Raw genomic sequence first — 24,699 nt, 5'->3', positions numbered from 1 at the left:
CTTCCAATCGCATCTGATCTTTACTTTAAGCAAATGTTTAAAGTAAACGATCAGATCCCGATCAGGAACAGATGTCCCTTCGTGGACCAACTTGAGGCGCGCGATCCAAATGGTCATGCGCGCTACTGCTAGGATCGCCAGGAAAACCAAACTTTCCTCCCTGGGGAACGGCGGCTCCATGTTGTACACAAAAGTCCCTACGTCGAGATCGAGCAGACACTCGGCATCGATGCGAGCTGTTACCCCCTCGACGTACCTTAATAGGGGCTGTATCCGGCTGCAACTAAAAAACGCGTGCTCGATTGTTTCGGGCTCGCGTTCGTCACAGCACGGACAGAAGCGGCTGGTATGTTCTTTATACCGGAAAAGTACGTCGAAGAGGGGCAGCGCATTTCGGACCAGTCGCCAAGTCAGGGAGAATTCCGAGTTATTCAGAATCTCCCGTCCCGGCGCCCAACGCCATTGAGAACGGACAACCTCCATCGACCATCCCATCCGCCTACAATCTTGGCCAAAAGGCCAAGAGAAGGATATTTATTTGCTCCCCCACCGAGTAAATTAATTTTAAGATCGGATGTTTTCGATTATCGATACCTATCTGGTGAATTTCGTTATAAAACATACCTAAGAACACTGTCAGACATATAAATTAGCTTTGTGTGAAATTTGCAAAATATAGGCTCAGCCGTTTCGGAACATATAAGGAAAGAACTCAAGCACACACGCACACAGTGACATTTATGTAATTGTAGAGATAGAGATAATATGGTAAACTAGAGTTTCCTAATTGAGTAATATATAAGATAGATATTAATATTCATCCTCAGTTAGCTTCTTTCGAAGACTGTCATATTGTAGTCAGCTGGAAAGCAGGTAAACGGAAGAGAGTTCCACAGGCGTGCAGTTTTTAGAAAGAAGCTTTGTTCATGGAATCTACGTTTAGGTTTTAGACACAGATAAAGAGTGGGGGAATTATTGATAGTGTTTACAGCCAAACGAGTGTTTCTCATGAATGTTTGCTGAGGCAGGACCATAGATTGGAGCTCAGACGAGTACTTGCCATGAAAATAACGATAAAACAGAGACAGGCTCGCAACGTCACTTCTATCTATCTGTTTATCTCGTTTTTTGTTTTACTACTTCCATCAACTTTGCTACAACCAAAAAACGTGGCTGCTTCCGTTATTTAATGTTTGTATTTATTAAAAAGAAGCCAAACCAATGAGCCACTTTTTTCAGAGTTATAAATGTCTGATTAAGTGTTTCCTTATTTTCTTTATTGAAAACACGACGAATTTCGTCCGTCACAAATTATGGACTCCCTCCCCCCTCTCTATCTCTCTCCCTCCCTCTCACACACTCTCTCTCTTTCTCTCTTCATCTCTCGCTCTCTCTCTCTCGCTCACTCGATGGATTGATCGCTCGATCCATCTTCAAAGTAAACATGAGATGAATAAACCTATTCCTGTTACTGTTGATGGAACGGCTAAACGATTTGCTTTTTTCTGCACTTTCTTTTCCTCCTTCGCGTTACGGGTTCGAGCATGCTTGCCTACTATTTTGGATTTTATTTTATCTTATTTACTTTTAACACCTCTATTCACACGAGCTGACTACTCCGTATAATTGTTTCCTTTTTCCCCTTGCTGCTACTTATTTTTTTTATTTTTTATTTTTTTGTAGGCTGGGGGTTCAATATGAGGAAATGGGGGTGTCTATTCCGAAAGCTGTTCGTTACATGGTGAAGTTGAGGGTTGGGCAGTAGCAGTAACAACAACAACAAAAAACAACAACTGCAATTTAATTTATTCGAGGAAGGGGGGCATGCTTTACCCGGGCAACGCCTGTTAGCGGGCAGTGCTAGTATAAAAATATTTTTGGATGACACATCAGGTTTTAAAATGTTTAAAATTATTAATATATATATATATATATATATTTTTTTTTTTTTTTTTATTTTTTTTTTTTTTTAGCTTTGGTATCTCCAACCTTCACAGGAACGGGTAAAGTCACTGCATATGTCAACACAGAGCTTGTTCACACTGTGGATGTATTGAGCAGCAACATCTCAAAACTCGAACTAAAAACTGTGGAAAGTAAATATTCAACCATCGTCCTCGAGAATAACAAAGTAAAAACAACTATTAAATTAAGTCAGGTGGTTCCCGTAAAAGCATCGTAAGTATATATAGATTTGTTTTTTTTTTTAACAATAAATACGGTTAATAGTGGCTTCGCCTCGAAGCTCATTTTTTATTTATTTGGATGTATATAACATTTTATTTATTTTCATTATTTTTAAAACATTAATCTACGTACACGCGTGTTTCGAGGTAATTACCTCTCATCAACTAAGCTCAACTGTTTCTAGGGATCGAACTTCAGACCATGTTTAATACAGTCCAGCACGTTAACCGCTACGCTACGAACCCTAGATGACATTACTGTTTATTTTTATTGCTTATAAATTTAGATTTGTTGTTGTTGTTTTTTTTCAAACGATAAATACGGTTAATAGTGGCTTCACATCGAAGCTCATTTTTTTATTTACTTAGTTGCCCATAATTTGTTTGGGCTCATATAATATTTTATTTATGTACGTAGATTACTGTTTTAAAAATAATAATTATATATATGAGAAAAACTCTATTTTCCAAATTTCAAAATATTGTCCATCTTACCGTTTATTTCTTTCAGCATGTAAAAATGTCCAATTCTTTACAACACTTGTTTCGTAGCGCAGATTCATTCATGTAATTTATGATTTTTTTTTATTTATTCTGCTCAGACACATGAAAAGAATAGAGACCAATCAATTTTTTAAAAAATTAAAAGGGATATGGGCATTATTACAAAAGTCTGCAAAATCGGAAATGTAGTTGCAATTGTGTTTTGTTTTAGTAACGCCATCTTTGATTCTAATACACACACACACGCATATATATATATATGTATATGTATATATATATATATATATATATATTATGTGAAAAATATTTGTTCAATTATATTTTATACCGATCTTTATGCTTTTTTCAATTATATTTTATACCAATTCTTTTATTTATGAAATTCGTTGCATAATAAATTTAACTACATTATTATTCAGCTTACTATTTATTTATTTAAACATGCCAAAATATCCACGTTTTCAAATGCCTACTTTATCAACATTATTCTTTTCACACTATGAAACAGGTGTTGTACAAAATTGATGAGCCGTAGATACAGCGAAACAAGTGTCCATTGATAACTGTTTTATGTACTAGTAATGCAAGTAAATATATATATATATATATATATATATATATATATATATATATATATATATATATATATATATATATATATATATATCCCCATATATAATATGTTGCTTGCAGAAATTTGCCTCTGGACCAAAGTACCGTAGGTTTGCAACAAAATACAATTTTTTATATCTAGAATATTAGCCACTATCTTATGTAACATTGGAACATTTTAGATACATTTAGTCAGTCTATATTTCACCGTAGGAGCAACATCATGACTATCGAAACATCTTTAGACGAAGTAGTCCTCTATATTTCCCTCTAAATATAAAGACCTTACACCGCCCTCATACATCACCGGAAAGAAATATACACATTATAAATATATTGTCCTGGTACCCTCCGAAACTAGATCATACACTCATAGAAATACAATTATCTTACCATTTCCTAAATCGAAAATAATAATTTCTCCCTTCTAAAATTCTGGCAATTCTCATTGGCTGAGAGCTGAAATATTTATTATTCTGGATTACACACCTTTTTTACAAAACCGAACGTGACTGACCGCTACAATTATGGTATCTCTCTCTACACAAAACAATCGTTTTATAAATATTAAGCCAAATACAAAAATATTAACCGCTCATCTCCCTACAAACAAACAATCCCTGTAACAAAAAACGTAACATTTACGGATAGCATTTTTTTTAATTTGGAATCTCATTAAGGAAATTTGTTAAAACCAACTTTTCTTTCCTTTTCGTTTTGGCCTGACAGTGATTATCAAGGGTAAATTATGAGCAAATGCTTTGACATCAATCTCGCTCACAAGATGGGGTGTCTATTCCAAAAGCCGTCCTAAACATGGGAATGCTGCGGGTGAATATTCTAAAAGCCATTCTTAACATGAGGTAGTGTCTATTCCAGAAGCTGTTCTCTACATTAGGAGGTTAGGAGTTGGGTTACTTTACTTTATTTTTGATGAAGGGGGCATGTTTGATTATGACAATTTTTAGAGGTTTTCCACCATGATGATTACGAATATCTCATTTACATTTGGCGGATACAAGTAATTTTCGCTATATAAAGCTTTGCATTAAGCATTTTAAATCACTGATCGCACGAGCGAAGAACAAATCTAATGACATCCGCTAGACACTGCACTACAAATTTATTTGCTGGTTAACAGTATTGCGTGTGGGGATCTTGACAGCGATTATCAAGGTTAAATTACGGCAAATATTTTGACAGCACCTCCACTCATTAAATAGGATGTGTAATTCAAAATAGGGATGTTTTGGGTGACCATGCCGAAAGCCATTCTTAACATGAGGAGGTTTGGTGTTGGACAACAAAAAACAACAACCGTACTTTCATTTTTTTTCTTTTTTACCATCGGGCAAAGGGTTAACGGGTAAACGGGTTTTACTCGTGTGTATATATATATATATATATATATATATATATATATATATAATTTCTTTCCATGAAAATAACGATACATCAGAGACAAACTCGCAACATCTCTTCTGTGATATGTTATATAGAAACCGCCAGTATCAATAAATGAAATCCAAAACATCATGGTATATATATATTTAATTTACTCACATAAAATTAATATACGAAAGTATAGATTTATGCGTAAACTTTAAGTATTTACTTCAAAAGTGCTCAATACATAGGTAGAGCTAGTTAGTAATTTATAAAATATATATGGCGATTAAGCTACACTGAATATTTCGCGTTTCATCCACTACGTTAGCCTGAAGAGGCCTAGAGTGGTTGAAACGCGGAATATTCAGTGTAGCTTAATCGCCATATATATTTTATAAATTACTATATATATATATATATATATATATATATATATATATATATATATTTATATATATATATAATGTTTTTAATAAATATTAACAATACTACAGCACAATAACGTTAGCACACTTGTTTTCGCCAGATTACCAAAGATAAGCAACGATAAGCCTAGTCAGTACCTGATAGGTAACAATTTGGGAATGCTAAGCGTTGTATTTACCGCGCCGAATCGTAGAAATTCCCAGGCTGGTATCTGAGAGCGCGTTAAATTCACTGGAGGAGATGCATCCCCGAATAAACTCACCTGGTCAGTTGGCGACGCGACAAGGCGGTACTTCACGTAATCGTGTACCGGCAACCTACTGCAAAATGCCTTCTTGAGCCTGCATGTCAAGCACATATCGGTTACAGCGAGTGGCGACACGTGAAGTGTGTGCGACATAAAGTTGCGCATCGTGGATCACCTAAACCATTTCTTAGTTGGTCTGGTTCAATCCTAATGAGCAAAATATATACTCGTATCTGAGTTCTGCCAACGACGATATATATATATATATATATATATATATATATATATATATATATATATATATATATATATATATATATATATATTGTTTTTAAAATATAATTAATATAATTATCCACTGAAACGTGTTTCGTCGTCTACGATTTATCAGAGTGGCTGATGCTAGGGAGATTCGAAATCGGGACCCTATGGAAAGAAACCCAAACCTCAATCATTTGCCTATCTCGCGCGACTGCTGAATATATCGCAATTCGTGTAGATGTTATTTATTTGTTTTTGTTCGCGTACTTTTTGAATTAATTCAATTATTTATACGTAAGTGCATTTTTACCTAAATGCGAGTTGGGGGTAATGTTTCCTTTTAACAATTTGGTACCCCCAAATGGGGAGCGGCATATAGATTGTTTTTTTTTAAATATAATTATCCACTCGACACGTGTTTCGTCGGCTACGACTCATCGGAGTGGCTGAATCTACCGAGATTTGAAATCGGGACCTCATGGAAAGAAGACTAGACCTCTACCATTGGCCTATCTCGCGCGGCTGCTGAAAATATAGCGATTCGTGCAAATGTTTTTTATTTGTTTTTGTTCGCGATAGTTTTTGAATGAATTCAATTATTTATACGTAAATGCATTTTTACCTAAATGCGAGTTGGGAATAGTTTTCCCTTTTACCAATTCGATAGCCCCCCCCCCCAAAAAAAAAAAATTATGAAAATATAGTTTTTATTATCAAATCTGATAATTTCAAGTAAAAGTGTCCACGGCTGATTGTTTTATTGTGAAGAGAAGATTTATACAAACCATACACATTGGCCTCCGTGAGCGTGTGAAAATGCGTAAAATGTGACCCATATGGCAACAATAAAGATAACAATAAGAATAAAAACAACATGACTTTGCAAAACAGTAAGCAAGTCCACATCTGGGCAGGGGCTGCTAGAAAGGACTTGTCCTACCTTGATAGAGTTCAAAATAGACTTCGTAGCCTCGTAGGAGATGTCCTTTTCTCTTCCCTGCAACCTCTATCTCACAGAAGAGATGTTGCGAGTTTGTCTCTGATGTATCGTTATTTTCATGGAAAGTGTTCGACTGGGCTTAAGTCTATGGTCCCTCCTCGCCAAACTTTCACAAGAAACACTCGTCTAGCTGAAAACACTATCAATAATTCCCCCCACTCTTTATCTGTGCCTAAACCTAAACGTAGATTCCATGAACAAAGCTTCTCTCTTAGAACTGCACGCCTGTGGAATTGTCTTCTATTTTCCTGCTTTCCGACTGACTACAATATGGTTGTGTTCAAGTCTAACGTAAATAAGTTCTTGATCATCCGTTCCATATAAGTTATCAAATTTACCGAATCACAACGTAATATTAGGAAAATAAACAGATAGTTTACTTGTTTGAAATTTATAACATAAATATATTTCGGAGCTATACGCCATCCTCCTTTCTTTCTTTTTTTTCGTCTTCTTCTTCCTTGCCATGTTGTAAAGTTGGAAAAGAAAATACAACGCGCAGTTCTTTACAAACAGACTTTTCTTTCTCCAATTTTACAACATGGCAATGAAGAAGAAGAAAAAGAAGAAAAAATACACTGAGGATGGAGTTAACTCCGAAATATATTTATGTTATAAATTTCAAACAAGTAAAATATTTGTTTATTTCCTAATATTACGTTGTGATTTGGTTACAAGCGCATTTCATGCGTATTTTATCTTATCCAAATTAAATCAACGTTTCCGTATGCAACTCACACCCATGACGATAAACAAGGACGTTAATAATTACGAGAAGAGTTATAACTGAAGAATTCGTATAAAATATATGTATAACCAAAAGCGTTGTTCAGCAAACCAATGTACTTGCCTATGAAAGTTAGAATAACAAGAAGCATTCCAAGAAGTGAAAGCATTACAAAAATATATGAATGATGCTTAAATCACTTGATAAGAAATATGTATAAATTAATCATAGTGATACATCAATATGCATAAAATAAATTACAATGGTTTTAAATATCTCTTCTACAAACCGGCAAAAACTTTTGCTATGCATCCCCCCATTGTTTCATCACCGTCCCCCACCCAATAGAAAAGTGACACCAAAGAGCCGAGAAAGGTCAAGGAGGATGGAAAGACTGAGGAGTGAGCGCTGGCCAGACCTCCGCTGGACAAGCGCGAAGAGAGCTGGGATCGTGGGGCGGCTTAGTGCCACTCAAATTCCAGTATAAACCAATAGCCACTACCAGCGAGAAATCAATGGTATGAGGCTGTTGCGATGACGCAAATTTATTTGCAAATGCTATCGAAGGAGGTGGAGAGAGCTGGAGTCTGGGGAGACTTGTTGTCACTCAGCTTCCAGAGAACACCACAAGTCTCCAAACCGATCGTTTGCTGACTTGTGTGAAAGCTCCGTATGAGCCAATAATAATAATAAAGATAATAAAGATAATAATAATAATAATAATAATAATAATAATAATAATAATAATAATAATAATAATAATAATAATAATTCTGATCATGTTTATCAACATCTCCCTGAAAAGAGATGGAATTCATTTCCAAAGGATTTCCCTCAATCCCGGCTCCAAACAAGGAGCTTCAAAGATCAATGGTTTTCCTAGGGATATTGGTGGTACCCACAATAGCAGAGGTTTGAAGGCCGACTAAAACATCGGGGATTCGTAGTTTTTTTTTGTTTGTTTTTTTTTGTTTTGTTTTGTTTTGTTTTTCAATTGTCCTTGATACTACTTTTAGCGTACCAACTACGACCGGGATTATTTGTGTTTTAACCCCGTGTATATTCCTTATCTTCAGGGCTAATGGATCATCATCATCATCATCATCATAGAAATAGAAATAGAAATAGAAATAATAATAATAGAAATAGAAATAATAATAATAATAATAATAATAAAATTTAAAAAATAATAATAATAATAATAATAATAATAGTAGTAATAATAATAATAATAATAATAATAATAATAATAATAATAATAATAATAATAATAATAATAATGATGATGGTAGGAGCATTAACAACAGTTCCGATTAACCTGAAAGAAAAATTAGGAGTAATCATAGTCTAAGGAACGAATGATGCCAAACAATGATGAAAACAGATGAAATCTTAAAGAAAATCTTCGAATACAAACACCCACCTCCATAATCAACGGACACTTACACATGAAAAATGCAACATATAAATAACAACAACAAAAATGCAAGAAATACCACAGACGCCAAAAGGAATTTTATAAACTTGGAAACTGAAATATAAAATATGCGAAAATATGCAACTGAAAACTAGATAAATTTATACAAAATACAGTAGTAAACGGCATAATCACGTTGACACGCCAGCCCCCGAAGTTAACCGACGGTACGCCTAGTCAGTACTATCTGGATGAATATTTGGGGATACCATGTGTTGTATATGTACAAATCGAAAAAAAGAAAACATTTGCACTGTTGTGGCATTATGTTTTTATTATTCACTACTTTAAAATTATAGAAAAGAAAAAATAAAGAATGCAAATGCTTATGTGGTGCCCAGTGGTAAAGGCCAAATCGCAGATTAGTTATCATTCATTCGCGGGCAATACCCTGTTGTCTGCTATAAATGATGCTGTTGTTTTTTTGTTTGTTTTTTTGTTTTTTGTTTGTTTGTTTGTTTGTTTGTTTTGTGTGTGTGTGTGAGTGAAAACTTAATCACCTATTTTTTCATTTTTCTTATCATTTTGTTTAAGCCAAGGATGGGGCATCCTACCAGATGCCAAACATACACCTGCTATTTTAGACACTCCAACCGAGAGATCTTTTTAAGATTCTAACCGTCCCTTTAAGTGCAATTTTTTTAATCTCCTTTGCACTTGGTTTACCTAGTATATTTGTAAGCCAGTATATTGTCTCATCTGATATTTCAGATTCCAAGTGTATGACCAGTACAGTATGTCTACCCCAGTATTCAACCTTACTGTAATGGTCTGTCCAGCTTGTAAAAATGGGAAATGTGATACATCATCTGTCAATGTGTCTGCAAATTACGCATATACCTGCAAATGCGACAAAGGATGGCGAGGTAATGTATAGAAAAACGTTTACATGGCTCAGATAGCTTTAGTATGGAAAAATGATGCGTTGGGAAAAAAAGGTAGCTTGTTACTTTCAACACCTCTAAAATAAATGGTTCTTTACTTCCACAATAAAAAGAAGCGTTCATTTCGGACGCGCCTCTGTCATATAAAAGAATCTTCTGTTAATTTATATGTGCATGGTTTTACTGGCTGTGCTGCGATAATGGCTTCAATTTTAGTTTAAAATGCAAAGGTCAAATATCATGCTGTAGCTGTGCTTCAAACAGAAGCATTAATTTCATACGCGCCCCTGTCGTATAAAATCATTGTAAGCTTTCTTATGTGTGGCGCGGTTGCCCAAGTGGCAGAGTACTCGCCTCGCATGCAAGAGGCTCTTGTTTCGAATCCCGAGTTCGAATGTATTCAAATCAATCATTTCGACCGCGCCCTGATCATGCCAAAGAACCTATTGTTGATCTTATATGCCTGACATTACCGATTGTTCAGTAGTAATGGCTTAAATAAATATACAGACAAAGTTTATATATATATATATATATATATATATATATATATATATATATATATATATATATATATATATATATATATATATATATATATATATCCAACGCATTGTTTCTCTTTGGGGAACTTTGAATGTTTTCTCCCGTTTTTTTTTTTTTGGTTGTTGTTTTTTTTCTCCCTCGTTGTGCCAACATTTTAATCGTTTTTAAACGTTAATAAATTTATTTTAGTGTCCCCGTACTTTTGGCACATTTAATAAGTTCTTCATTAGAACCCTTTATTTTCGACACAATATTATTTTGTACGCTATCGATTTTCTCCTGATGAGATGATAGCCAAAAGAGCTCTTGAGAAACTTCCGCTCATTATTTTCAAAATTATATATATATATATATATATATATATATATATATATATATATATATATATATATATATATATATGACTACTTCATTTTATCACATAAATTAATATACGAAAGTATGGATTTATGCGTAAACTTTACTTCAACAGTGCTCAATACGTAGGTAGAACTAGGTAGTAACTTATAAAATATATATGGCGATTAAGCTACACATAATATTCCGCGTTTCATCCACGCTAGGATTCATCAGGCATATATATTTTATAACTTACTATATATATATATATATATATATATATATATATATATATATATATACTAGACATTTTGCTAGTAAAGAAAAAGACAAATATTATTGACTGTCGACTGGTAATGAATCCTTTATGCGAATTTGATGGTTGCTTATGGTTAAATTTTGGTTTATTTTATATTATATACTAAACCTTATTAATCCTTAACGTGCATCGATACTAAAACGATGCCATCCAACATACTAGCATAGCGAGCAATTAATAATAGAATTTTCAGAATGTGAGAGATAACATAATTATTTCAACAGTAAAACAACTTGGTTTTCATGTGTGATGGCATCGACCTAACGAGTATAAAATTCCTTAGTGTGAGACATCGGTTTGGGTTCTTGTTGGTTGGATGTCCACGCCTTTTGTTCGAGACGAAGTAGATTTATTCCATAGTCGGCTGTCGACGCGGTTTGCTTGATTTGTGTTAGTTAATAGACATTTGGTGTGTGGTGCGATTGCTCAAGTGGCAGGGTACTCGCCTCGCATGCAAGAGACTCGGAGTTCGAATCCTGAGTCCGAATGTATTCAACTGATGACCCTATTAAGGTCGAAACTCGACTTTTTGGCTTTCCGTTTGTTGACTGTCATGGCTCTTGCAAGCTGCGACTTTGTTATATACTGAATGGATGGATGGATGAAATTTTTAGTAAAATGAAAATCGTTGTTGCACTGAAAACGTGTCAGCGTGGCGATCAAGCCTAGTTTTTTTTAATCTTTTAGAAATTAACTTTAGATGTTTAGTAGTTTCTATAAATATAAAATAAAATCAAATTTATTATATATATATATATATTCAAATTAATTATATATATATATATATATATATATATATATATATATATATATATATATATATATATATAAGAACCTCTGTGTGCGTCTGCGTGTGTTTGTGAATTCGTTCCATATAAACTCGAAAACGACTAAACCAATTTTCATGAAATTTCACACAAAATTACATTATGTGCGTGGCAGTGGTCTTAGATTAGTTCCTTTTATCGGAATGTCTTCGATAGGTATCGGTAATTGATAATCGACATAATCTGGTGAAAGAAGGAACAGGCGATTTTGACCAAAGTTAACACCTTACACAGCCTAACATCATAACTGCATTGGAGAAGTTTGATTACAACACAAGACGAAAGGCCCAGCATATAAAATGAGGAGTGCGTTCTTTTATATGACAAAAGCGCGTTCGAAATGAACGTTTTTGCTTTAATTGCAGTATGGTCCTCGATTTTTTCTTTTAAACTTAAATTCAAGCATTTATTACGGCACAATCAGTAAAGCCAGGTATATAAAATCAACAGTAGGTGTTTTCATATGGCAGGGGCGCGTTCGAAATTATTTTTTTCTGTTTAGAGCACAATTTAAGCAAGAAACTTTACTTTGGAATTTTACATTTTAATTTGTGCGATTATATTAAAAATAATTTATAAAATCAACAATAGGTTCACTACAGTGCAATGTAGACTACAATGTATTGTAGACTAAATCACTACGGGGGCGCATATGGAGCTTTCTCCCTGTGCATCGAGATGGGTCCCAAACTGGAGCAGGCAATCAAACGATTTTATTGAAAAATGGACAGTTTCACCAATTTTGATGACAATAAAAATATGGAAGTGTTAAAAATTCGTTGATCATTATTCAATCCCGGGCAACGTCGGATCAACCTGATAGTTTATTAAAAAGATTAAAGTGAAAAATAATCCCTAAAGAAGTAATATAATTAATCTATTTTGTTTATTGAAACAGGGGATTTGTGTGACGTTGATGGCCGTTGTGACCCATTCGGATGTCCATGCAGAGGAACTGGTGAAAACACTACCTGCGATTGTCCTACTGGTTACGAATTCAAGGAAAAATGTGCTGGTAAGTACATAGTACACAGATAAAAATAATCATTGTGTTCTAGCTCCAAAAAGTTTGAAAATAAAGTTGTTGTTTTTTTTCTGTTTGGTGATATTGTTCGTACCGCATCACGACATAATATAGGCAACCATTTGTCAGGTCCCCGATATGGTATGATATCAGAAATTGTCGATAGTGTACTTTGGACCCATGAAAATACCTCGGTAGCTCCGTCGGCATTCTACGATGAGATGGCGCCCGGCAATTAGACTAACTCAATCTAAAAGACGTGATGCAAAACCTGGGTGGACCTTCTAGGATTACTTAGAACTGTACTAACAAAAACTTCGGTTTTGAGCCCCGATAGATGGATAGTGAAGCACTGTAATATTTCTCCAGCAACTTCTGCAGCTGCGCTGGTTCTGATCGTATTTTCTTGGCTTTTCCGTCGTACTTTGCCTGCAACACCGAGTGGGACCCTGATAACAAGGAAAACCTAAGCCTCCTTATCACCCGCCTAGCCATGCATCTGGAGAGGCAACTCCAGCTTCGACATTTTACCACAGCATGCTCTATGAACCAGACTTCATGCAGAACGTCATCGTCTCATTAGACAAAAGGCTACCATCATTTTAACCGGAGCAAAGAAAATGACACCATCTGTCATAATGTTTCATATCTACCGAACTGATTGTCGCGATTCAAATCATCGACATGGAAGAATGACGTTTGCTACTTATACAGTACTTTGTTCAAGAAAGATAGATGATGTATGCCCCTCCCACTCCGGTAAGACATAAAAACCCCACTTTCCGACTTTATATCTTGACATAAAGTCGGAAAGTGGGGTTTTTATGTTAGTCCACTAGCACACTTTAGTCCAACAGCTCTCTTTTGTCTAGCGACGTCGACATTTCTCACAAAAGAGACGTTGCGAGCCTGTTTCTGATCTATCGTTATTTTTATGGCAATTGCTCATCTGAACTCTAATCTATGGTCTACCGTTACCAAATTTTCACAAATACTCTCAACTAACTACAACCACTACCAACAATTCCTCCACTTTCTTTCTGTACCTAAATCTAAACGTAGATTCCATGACCAAATCTTCTTTTCTATAATTGCCCACATGTAAAACACTGTTCCATTTGCTGGCTTCTCAGCTGACTAAATTATTTTAGCTTTCAAGTCCAATGTAAAGAAATTCTTGCTGAGGCGACTCCTTAAATAATTAAATTCTACCAACTCTACACTATTAACGATTACTACACTCCCACTTTACATTCATTAACACTTATCCTCAAGTTGCCTGCAGTCCTTGATACGTATGACTCTCTTGTAAAGAAACAAAGAACTTATTTACCAAAGAGGATAGATCCCTATATGACTACCTAGAACTATACATAAGCCTGACAAAAGAAAGACCACCAACTGTTATGATACTTCAACTCCACCAAGCTCATTATCAAGTTCGTTAAAATATTTAAAATGGCGCCTGTGAAACCCTGTTGACATTTTCCTGTCTGATAACAATATATCAATTCGTCCTCAAACATGAAAAAAAAATCCCTATGAGGGTGAACCTTTCAGAGCTATACAAAAACATACTTCAGACCGGCTGAATAAAGGTCACCATCTATTATAATGACCCGCACCGTCGGATTGAGTTTTGAGAAGGAATTCTCGATATGTTAAGAATTGTGTCTATGAATTCCATAGACAGATTGTGCAATCAAAGCAGATACAAACCTCCCTTCTATTGCGGAATAATATGACATAATGTCCGAAAATGAGATTTTGTAGACCAGCACACAAGAGGTATAGTATTCTGGACCGGCAAAAAATGCCTGGGCAGTTCCGTCGACATTTCCCAGGCGAGGCATCGGCTAGTTAGTAATAAACTCCACTCCAAAGACGTGACGAAAGGGTGGTCCTACTCGAAATACACAGAAGCATACCTCAGCCCGACAGATGAAAAGCTACCATGATGCTTTACTTCCATCCGTTTGATTAACGAGAACAAATCTTTGACAAATACAGATGGCTTACCTCTGTCTACCCCAGAAAAGATGGGACATTAGGTCAGAAAGTAAGAATTGTTGCGCCAGAATACAACTAGTAGCACCACCTAGCCCAGCCAAACCTTCATGTCGACATTTCGTGGTAGAGGCACCTCAGGCAGTTCGCAATAAACTAACTTAATCTTAAGGAGGAGAGGTAAAGTCTCGGAGGATGGATCTCATAAGACTACCATAAAACCGTACATCAGTCCAACATGCGAAAGGCCATTATCCGTCACAATTGCTTATTTCTAATGGACTGAAAGAAATCCTCGGCATGGTAAGCATGACGTCACTTACATTCACAGTGAGACAGTGCAAGAAAGAAACTTTCATCTTCAATTGCGAGTTACTTTATGTATAATTGTTTATAAGAGCTTAAATAACGTTTCTAAAAAAATTTAGATGTAGAGAGATTATTCTTATCATAAGAATTCTTCAAACTACTATTCTCATCTTGAGTGTTATTTTCACAACAATTTGGTCGATGTAACCTCCGACCTTGAAAAAGATTATCTTGGCGAACTGGTAAATCTTGCAAGAACTCGCGGCAGAATTCGGTTTTAAAGTTAGTCTTCGGAAGGCTGAAGGTTAAGCTCTCAGTGTGGGCGACACTCAAAATACAATTGCGAATTACTTAGGAATTTTACAAAGTAACGGCTGACGGAACGAGAATATTCTACTCATGCTAATAAAGGGCTCCGTTTCAAATATTGCCCAGATTCCCGGATTCGACAGAGAGAATCACGAGTTTGACTGAAAGAAGCAGGAGTTCGGCAAAATACACCAGAAGAAGGTCGGAGGTTACATCGAGCGAAACGTTGTGAAAATGACACACATTATGAGAAGAGTAGTCCGAACAATCAAAATGATATGAAGAGCCAATATAATCATCAAATAGGATATATTTCTATCATACCATTGCAAAAGAAAACAAACATTCACCAACCGTAAATCATTACTGTTTCAATATTAGTTTTATTTTATTTTATTTATTTAGGTTTTATTTTTTTGCTTCAGGTTTTATTAATTATTTTTTTTTTTTAGATTTTAAGCTTCTATAACTTGGTTGAAGGATTCCAATATGGGTTTTTCATTCTTATATTTCTCATCGGTAGGTTCATGTGCGTTTAAATGACTTTCGTCGGCGTTCGATTCGTAGGCAAATCATGTTTAATTTTCGATTTTTCAGCGATTATTCAGAAAAATAGGTAACTTTACACGAATAGGGAGGATTTTTTTTTTCATGTTTAAGTGATCCGTCCGTGATTTTTCATTTTAATATACTTTCATAGAAATTTTTAACGTTAGTTTCATCAGCTTGGTTTATCTTCATGTTTGACGACAAGGTTTTCAGTGTTTCTTTTAACGCTTGTATCGATTATAAGTTAAAAATAAGTGATTGATTCTGAGTCTTTCTTTCTCTTCCTTTGTTAATAGATATAGATGAATGTGCAACCAACCAAGATAACTGTTCACAGAATTGTCTGAATACAATAGGCAGTTACAAATGCTCGTGTAGGGCCGGTTTCCGTTTGGTGAATAACACAGAATGTGTCGGTAAGTAGTCATTGTGGTGTGAACTCTTCCTATTTAACATTGCTTAATAATATTTGGTTTTGTGCTACTTGGTGTGAAGCAATACAATTGTCTTTATTTATATTATATTTATTAAATTAGTTAAGTAAGTTAGGGAAATAAAGGCTTTTCTTCTACTTGGCGTTGTCCGAAATCTTTTGTTCCGCTTGGCGTGGTCTGGAATCACTTAATCAGTGGTTTCAAGATCTTTTTTTTTTACATCGCGGCACACTATTGAACCATTCAAAATTTTTGCAACACACCAATAACCAAAACACGAATATTTAAATGAATATTTTACAATGGTTATAAATATCTGATTTTATGGAAAATTCATAATATCCAAAATTTGAAAAAGACGATCTATTATATATTTTGTTTCATTTTTTTTTTATTTAAGCATCAATAGACCAAGAAAACACATTCTAAACTAACTAACGTATTTTTGTACTAATTTAAATGTCACGATGCCACCGTATGTCATCACATTTTTATTCCATTGAGATCACATGGAACAACATTATCTGTAAGTATGCGGATTTCTTTTTTCCAGATTTGATATAATTTATCACATTTAGAACGTTATTAATGTTTGTAAAACGTAAGAGCGTGAACTACATGCTTCTTGTTTGTATTTTATTATGTTTGACATAGTCCTACATGTTGGTCAAACAACTAACTATACTTTCACAAAGCAACCTTACCACAATAACTTAGATACATCAGCGTACACCTTCTCTCACTCTAGCACACACACGCGCAAGCACACACACACACACACGCATGCGCACGCACAGACTGTGGCTGTGAAGCTGACGACACGAATTGAAGGTGCCAATTCGAATCTTTACAAAGAAACACTTTTTTTCAAACTCCACACTTAACCTTGTGTCAAGCCTACTAGAAAAGGAGGTTAATTTTTATTTAATTGCCGTTACAAAAACAAAACCAGCATAACACCTGAGCATTTTTATATTTCAAATGGGAAACCATTCATCACATTCACCCACGAACACTAACGCCATTACACAGAGAAAGCATTTGGAGTCTGCCATCTAAACAACAAATCCTTATCCACAAAACTATGTTGTACACATGGAGTGTGTTCGACGGTTGACAGTCCAGATATTTACCAGATTCTCCACGCTTACCTATAAAAAGAGACTCTAAATACTACATTCTTAATTTTTTATTATTATTATTATTATTATTATTATTATTACATTTTCACCCCAAACAAGGCAAATTGCCACTTTGGTGTAGGGGGCTACTATCAGGGGCAACAACTACTGGGGTACTATGTAGGGATTTGGGCAGCAAGATGTCGGTCCACGTTACACTTGAACTTCTGGACGTCAGTACTGTTGGGGAAGCAGAGACCTGGAATGGAATTCCAGAGTCTAGCGGTTCTGGGGAAGAAACTATTGGAGTAAAAAGATCTTTTACATCTAGGGATCTCTACAGTGTATGGGCGGGATTTAGCAGCTGTCGGTTTTGTCGAGAGTAATTCGCAATTGTATTTTAAGTGTCGTCCGCACTGAGAATATTATGGCTGACTGAATAAGAGCATGCTACCTCCGTGTATTAAACAAAATGATAGTGTTTGAAATTATGTGCAGATTCCCAAGTTCGACAAAAAGATACCAGATTCCACAGGATACATAAAAAGAAGGTCAAGAGTCAGATTGAATGAAATGCTATGAAAATTACACCCAAGATGAAAGCAGTAGTCCGAAGAATTCAAACAATACGAATAAGCAATCCTCATCTACAAAACATTAAAAAACATAAGACCAATAAATTTTTTTAATACTTATTCTGTAAAAATAAGTCGGGCTGTCAACTAAATATTCTTTAACTAAATAATACGAATAGGTTAGTTCTCTACTTTTGCATTCATTCTTTTTGCGTACTGTTATCCTTCATATTTGTTGTTGTTTCAACTCGTTTCGGCCAACTTATCCTCTGGCCTTCTTCAAGTGATTAACCGCGACGGGGTAGAAATGCTGACTCTTGTAACTTATCCCCAGTAATTACCGCCATCCATAGTTGTCTCACAGAGATTTGGCCAACCAATGCTCTGACCTGCTTGAGTAGAATTGAAACCACCATCTTCAGATAATGTTCACCTGGAACTGTAGAGACTCAACAGCTCTATCGACGGTGCCACGGTCCTCGAAGGCTTCTAAATCAAAATAGAAATAATGTTGATTCTATTTTTATTTATTAAAAATTGTTGCAATCAACTTTGTTTTGAACCAATAAATACTTTATTCTAAATAAATGTTGGCTAGGTATTCTTCAAATCATTTTAAATGTATATATATATACATATATATATACATATATATATATATATATATATATATGTATATATATATATATATATATATATAAGACTAGTCTGGGTGCCCGGCGTTGCCCGAGTGTTTGCAGGTGTGTGTTGAGCAAAAAAAAAAAAAAATGGAGTGATGGAAAAAAATTGTTACTAACGCATGTGCGAATGGACAACATCTATTCAAATGATCTTTTGTCAACAAATGCAACATTGTTTGTTTTTTTAAGTATTGACGAAAAAAAAAATAAAACTAAGACTCCCGGCAAACACCTTGTGAGTACAAGTAGATTAATATATTTTTTCTATTTTCTATTTCAGACGTAGACGAATGCCAGGAATCTCTTAGCACGTGTACGCACACGTGTATTAACACAATCGGGTCATATAGCTGCTCCTGTTACGATGGATACGTACTGAATGGAGCACGTTGTGATTTCGGTGAGCAGACTTAGCTGTTACATCATTCACTTGGTTTGAGATAATATACTTTATACACTAGAACAAAACGTTCGAACATTGGTCCACGTATGGAAACAAACAAGCATTGTGCATATGAGAAAAAATCTGTCTCATTGAACAGTAAGGAGAATTTATGTTTGTTTCTCTTGCGATCCATCTATGTGTCCTATGAAGCCGAATTCTTGGTGAATATGAATAGCCATGGTACTATATCTTGATGTCAGCCTGTTTCTATCTATCCATTTATGCATGTTTTCGTAGAACAGTAGGGATAGTTCCTGTTTGCTGCTCTTGCGATTCATCTTTTCCATTTGGCGGGCCAATGTTCGAACGTTTTTTTTTCGAGTGTAGAAAGATATTAGCCATAATCGCGAATGTTTTTAGACGAGTGATAAATTAAAAAAATTGCGTTTAGTCGAGTTATCGTAAAAAGTCAATTAAAATTGCTTAAAAGCATTTAAGCGTACACTCTCTCTCATATCGCGCCTGATTGATGGTCGGTTTATATATGCCTAAACACGTAGTGCAATGAGATAAAAGCGTGACCATCGTCATAGATGGCCTGTCAGCTGAAAAATGACGTCATCGCCATAGGTCCTAGCAAGCAAGATAAGTGGAATACAGACTGTCGATAACGAGCAGATATTTTTTATAGAAAGCGTTAGAAAACTTCAAAATTGGATTAAAAAAAATAAACATGATACTTTGTACTGAAACTCATCCAATATTAATAATAAAAATATTAATAATAAAAAACGAATTGAAAGGGATAAAAGTTGCTAAAATGTTAAAAAGGAAAGGAATACAATTTTATTTGTATGAAACTTAAGTTTATTCAATAGAAATAAATAAAAATGAACAATAAATATTTTTAAATCAAAAAAACAATATTTTAAAAATCAAAACTGAAAAACAAACGATAAATTAATTTAACTGAAATACGAACAATAAATTAGTTTAACTGAAATACGAACAATAAATTAGTTTAACTGAAAAACGAACAATAAATTGGTTTAACTGAATAACGAACAATAAATTAGTTTAACTGAAATACGAACAATAAATTAGTTTAACTGAAAAACGAACAATAAATTGGTTTAACTGAATAACGAACAATAAATTAGTTTAAGTGAATAACGAACAATTAGTTTAACTGAAAAACGAACAATAAATTGGTTTAACTGAATAACGAACAATAAATTAGTTTAACTGAATAACAAACAATAAGTTAAAAATTAAATTCAAACAAATGTTAGTATAAACAAAGTTACTAAAGCAGAAATATTTCAAACATTAAATATTAAAACTTTTCAAAAATCTGTTGTAGAACTTAATTAAAAGTTTGGATTTTTCTTTTTCTGATATTTTTTTTACATCATTGTCTTTGCGACAAAAATGTTTATAAGGGAATTCGATGAACTGCATATCAGCATCTTTTCAATTTGCTGAATAGTGTTACCCTTATCACAAGAGTCAAGATGAAATAATCGAGTTTGATCAGCCAAAATATTTTAAGTTATGTACATGGCTAATTTTCTCTGATGAATCGAATGTAAAAAAGAATCGCATTTTGCAAGTTTGTTTATAAATATATAATTATATAAGACAAAATTATTAGTTATATAATTTGGGTATAGCAGAGAACCTTTGTTAATACCCTGAAAGTAGCTGTTTAATTTAGCTATTTCTTCAACAGCCTCTCTCCCGGATATTAAATTTTTTGCAGCTATTGCATTTCAGTTTTTTGAAAACTGCATGACAGCAATAACCTGCTAAGTATGATATAACAGGAGGTACTTCCTTGCATTGATTAACATCATCTTCTGTTACATCTATGTTAAATTTATAAACATGTAACTCTTGCTCCCTTGTCATTTCATCCCAGGTAGTTTCTTTTAAATTTTTCAATTCAATAGTTCAATTATTAATTGGTAAGCTCAATTTTAAAACTGACCACATTCTGAATTTTTTTTCACATTCATACACCTGACGTATCGATATATTATACTGATCTCCACTAAGCTGTCGATACTGGCCAAACCTTGCCTCAAGGTTATCTGCCTGAAACTTTCCTGGTAATATATACACCATGTTCAGTACATTTATACAATATTTAGTCAATTCTAAAATTGCGTATGTAGTATGGTGCAAAGCAATATATGTTTCCTTTGTTAACTTACCAGTTCTTCCAGGAATGATATTTCAAGTTTCTAACCAGTCACAGAACACATTTAGGAAACTATAATTATCACTATTTAATGTCAGTGGATTAGCATATTTATTACGAAGTCGACAACCTTAATATGGTGTTTTCACATTCAGTATTGGCCACGAAATATAAAATATTTGAATGTATTCTGCGATTTTTGCATAATTTGGCAAACCTTCCTGTTTTCCTAAGGTTAGCAAACCTTGAATAGTATATTCGTTGAAAATTTGCAAAACCAAATTAAAATTTTGCCTGTCAAAATTGTCGGAGAAAGAGCTTTTGAAGTCAACTTATAGCAATATTTCATAAGTGATTGAGATTTTAGGGCATAAAGTTTATGTAAATCGCATTGAAATTTGGCTAATGCATATAGGACCTATAAGTAGTTATCGAGATATAAAAAGTTGTTTATGCATTGTATTCTTTGGCGGCCATCTTTATGGCGCGCGCGAACGCGCGTAACAAAGATGGCCGCCAAAGAATACAATGCATAAACAACTTTTTATATCACGATAACTACTTATTTCTGCAAAATTTCAATGCGATTTCCGTATTCAGAAAAGTCGAAAACTTATAAAAGTAGTCATTTAAAAGAAAATTGTGGAGGTTGATCTAATCTAAAAATTTACCTATTTTTCTTTTATTAACTTTTAATAGTTTAGCACTTGTTTGGCCACTAAATTATGAATTATATCAAAATTGTTATAAAGCTTTAATTTAATGGTAACCATCTTACAGCTGGAAACTTAAATATAACAATATAATTTGGTAAATAGATAAATCGGTATTTATGCAGTTTACGTAACTAATAACAGGTATTAGTGCAGTTTAACATTTACAAACAAATTGTTTTCATTTTAGGAGAGTTCCGTCCGCGCAACGCAAAAGTTAACAAAGTCTTACCTCCTCAATATGCCGAAAGTGGCTTTTGGAATTTGCTTGCGAATGTTAAACTGCAGAAGTGCCTAATAAAGTTATTTAGAAACCTATTCTTAATTTAAGGAGAGGGTGGCTTAATTTATTCTCATCTAACAATTTAATAAGCAAAAAATAACATAAAAAATTGGGAAATTTCTATAACTTAACAAAAGGAATACTGTTGCCATATCGTGGCAGGAGCTGCTAAAAACAGCCTATCCTGCCTTGACAGAGTACAAAATAGACTTCGTGGCTTAGTGGGGGATACCCTTTTCTCTACCCTGCAACCTCTCTCCCACAGAAGAGACGTTGCGAGCCTATCCTTGTTTTATTGTTATTTCCATGGCAGGTGCTCGTCTGAACTCCAATCTCTGGTCCTCCCTCGCCAATCTTTCACGAAAAACACCCGTCTAGCTGAATCCACTGTGAAAAATTTCCCCCACTATATCTGTGCCTAAATCAAAACGTTGATTCCATGAACAAAGCTTTTTTCTTAGAATTGCACGCCTGTGGAACTCTGTTCCGTCTGCCTGCTTCCCACCGGACTACACCTTGGATGTCTTCAAGTCCAACGTTAACAAATTCCTAATGAACCGCTCCCTTAAGTAAACACTTCATCAAATCTCCACACTAACGTAATGTACTTGCAATAACCTTTATCCCTGAGTGGCTTCCGGGCCTTGATAAGTGGTGATCACTGTGTAAAAAAAAAAGTAAAAAAACAAAAAGGAGAAAAATACAAAAAGATATTTATACGACCTGGCCCAGCGTAGTATAAACACCCCCAACCTCCCCATATTAAGAACGGCTTTCAGAATAAACACCCCCTAAACCTCGATGTTCAGAACAGCTTTCTAGGTTGGGGGTGTTTATTCCGAAAGCCGTTCTTAACATGGGGAAGTTGGGGTGTTTATAATACGCTGGGGCACGTCGTAAAAAATTACGATTTAAAAAATAGTACGGATCACTCTGCATTAGCACCTACACACACACACACACATATATATATATATATATATATATATATATTAAACAAGGAATTTCGTTTTTACGATATCGCTTTTATTAAATTGTTAGGTGAAAGTACATAATATTTTCACCCTACTCCCCATTTTAAATAAGTTTCTAAATAATAATTTATTATTTCAACACATAACTTGAATAAAAATTCATTTTTATATACATACTTTCATTTTTATTTTTAAATACGTACTAAACAAATAAATAAATAAAAATAAAAAGGCGCGGTTTTTTTTTGTTTATTTTTTAAATATCTTAAACATTTTAACACTTACTTTGCTATATTTAGATGGAGTAAAATCCTTTCTTTTTATTGCATTAATCCACTGGTAAATTATTTCCTTGGGGGGGATGAAAACACGATAACTTTTGGTCCATTTCGTAGTTACCTCGGCATTTTGCAACTATACATCTCGACGGCATGTTTAAATTTATTTAACTCTCCAAAACTTTAAACCAACTTCCGGTTTAGTCATGAGACACGGGACCAAATTTCAACAGACCGATGTTCATGACATCACCAGACTAAATTATAGCCGTCGCTAGGCCATCATATTACGGTAGCCACGATAAAAGGAGGTTGGGCAGTTTTATGCAAAACAAGCTCAAATATTATCAGATGCCGGAAGCTTCATTTATTTACACACACACAAACACACACACACACACACACACACACACACAGAGCAGAAGTACCCGTCGTTGACTGGGTTCAAAAACAGCCTACAGAAAAGGGGCTGTGATTTTAATGTTTTCCGTTATTTTGTGCTTGAGGAGTATTCGGTTATGGCATGTGTAGTTTATATAAAAATTCATTTAAGTAGTTATCGCCTCAAATTGCGTTTTAATTTCGGTTCGCTGAAATTATTTCAAGTAAAGAGCATTAAAAACTATTTCAAAACAAAAAAAAACATGAACTGAACTTTTATTGACTATGGTAACATTTATTTCTCGTATATTTATTTTTCGGGTAGTCGTTTGTTGGCTTTTCTGCTAAACACTCTTACTAAATAATATCGACGAAATATCGAAACACAAAGAAACAAAAACAGTTTTGAAAAATAATGAAGCTTTACTTACTTTAGTAAAATAATCCGAAACAGCAAAATGAGATATTAAAAAAGTAAACACGTAATTACTTTAGTTTTTTAAAGCAAAGAATCGATATAAATATAAATAAGAAGAAAATGGCGCCCTTTTTAAAGCAGAACAGCTTCGTTTCAGTTGTAAACGTTTTTTTTTAATGAACGGTGTAGTATTGCGCCGTCGGATTCAGGGTTGTACTATTGTCATGTAAAGAACACGCAAAAAGGGTTGTAATCAACTGAATTCCTTCTAGTTCACTGACAAAAAAGGCTTAAACAGATATATAAATAAAA

General features: G+C 34.3%; 1 protein-coding gene across 2 annotated transcripts in view; it reads left to right on the top strand.

Moving 5' to 3' along the window:
• LOC145258205 (mucin-like protein) overlaps positions 1 to 24,699 on the top strand; it is a 176,562-nt gene that overhangs the window by 103,542 nt on the left and 48,321 nt on the right. For both annotated transcript variants that reach the window (XM_080116138.1, XM_080116139.1), the window contains exons 14-18: positions 1,974 to 2,178; positions 9,541 to 9,695; positions 12,643 to 12,759; positions 16,239 to 16,358; positions 19,033 to 19,152. In XM_080116138.1, coding sequence (XP_079972264.1) covers positions 1,974 to 2,178; positions 9,541 to 9,695; positions 12,643 to 12,759; positions 16,239 to 16,358; positions 19,033 to 19,152 — 717 coding nt within the window. The remainder of the gene's footprint in view (positions 1 to 1,973; positions 2,179 to 9,540; positions 9,696 to 12,642; positions 12,760 to 16,238; positions 16,359 to 19,032; positions 19,153 to 24,699) is intronic.

Source organism: Euprymna scolopes, chromosome 33 (genome assembly GCF_053919585.1).
Source record: "Euprymna scolopes isolate OS-2025 chromosome 33, ASM5391958v1, whole genome shotgun sequence".
Lineage (NCBI taxonomy): Eukaryota > Metazoa > Mollusca > Cephalopoda > Sepiida > Sepiolidae > Euprymna > Euprymna scolopes.
This window is presented reverse-complemented; position numbering and strand designations above follow the sequence as displayed.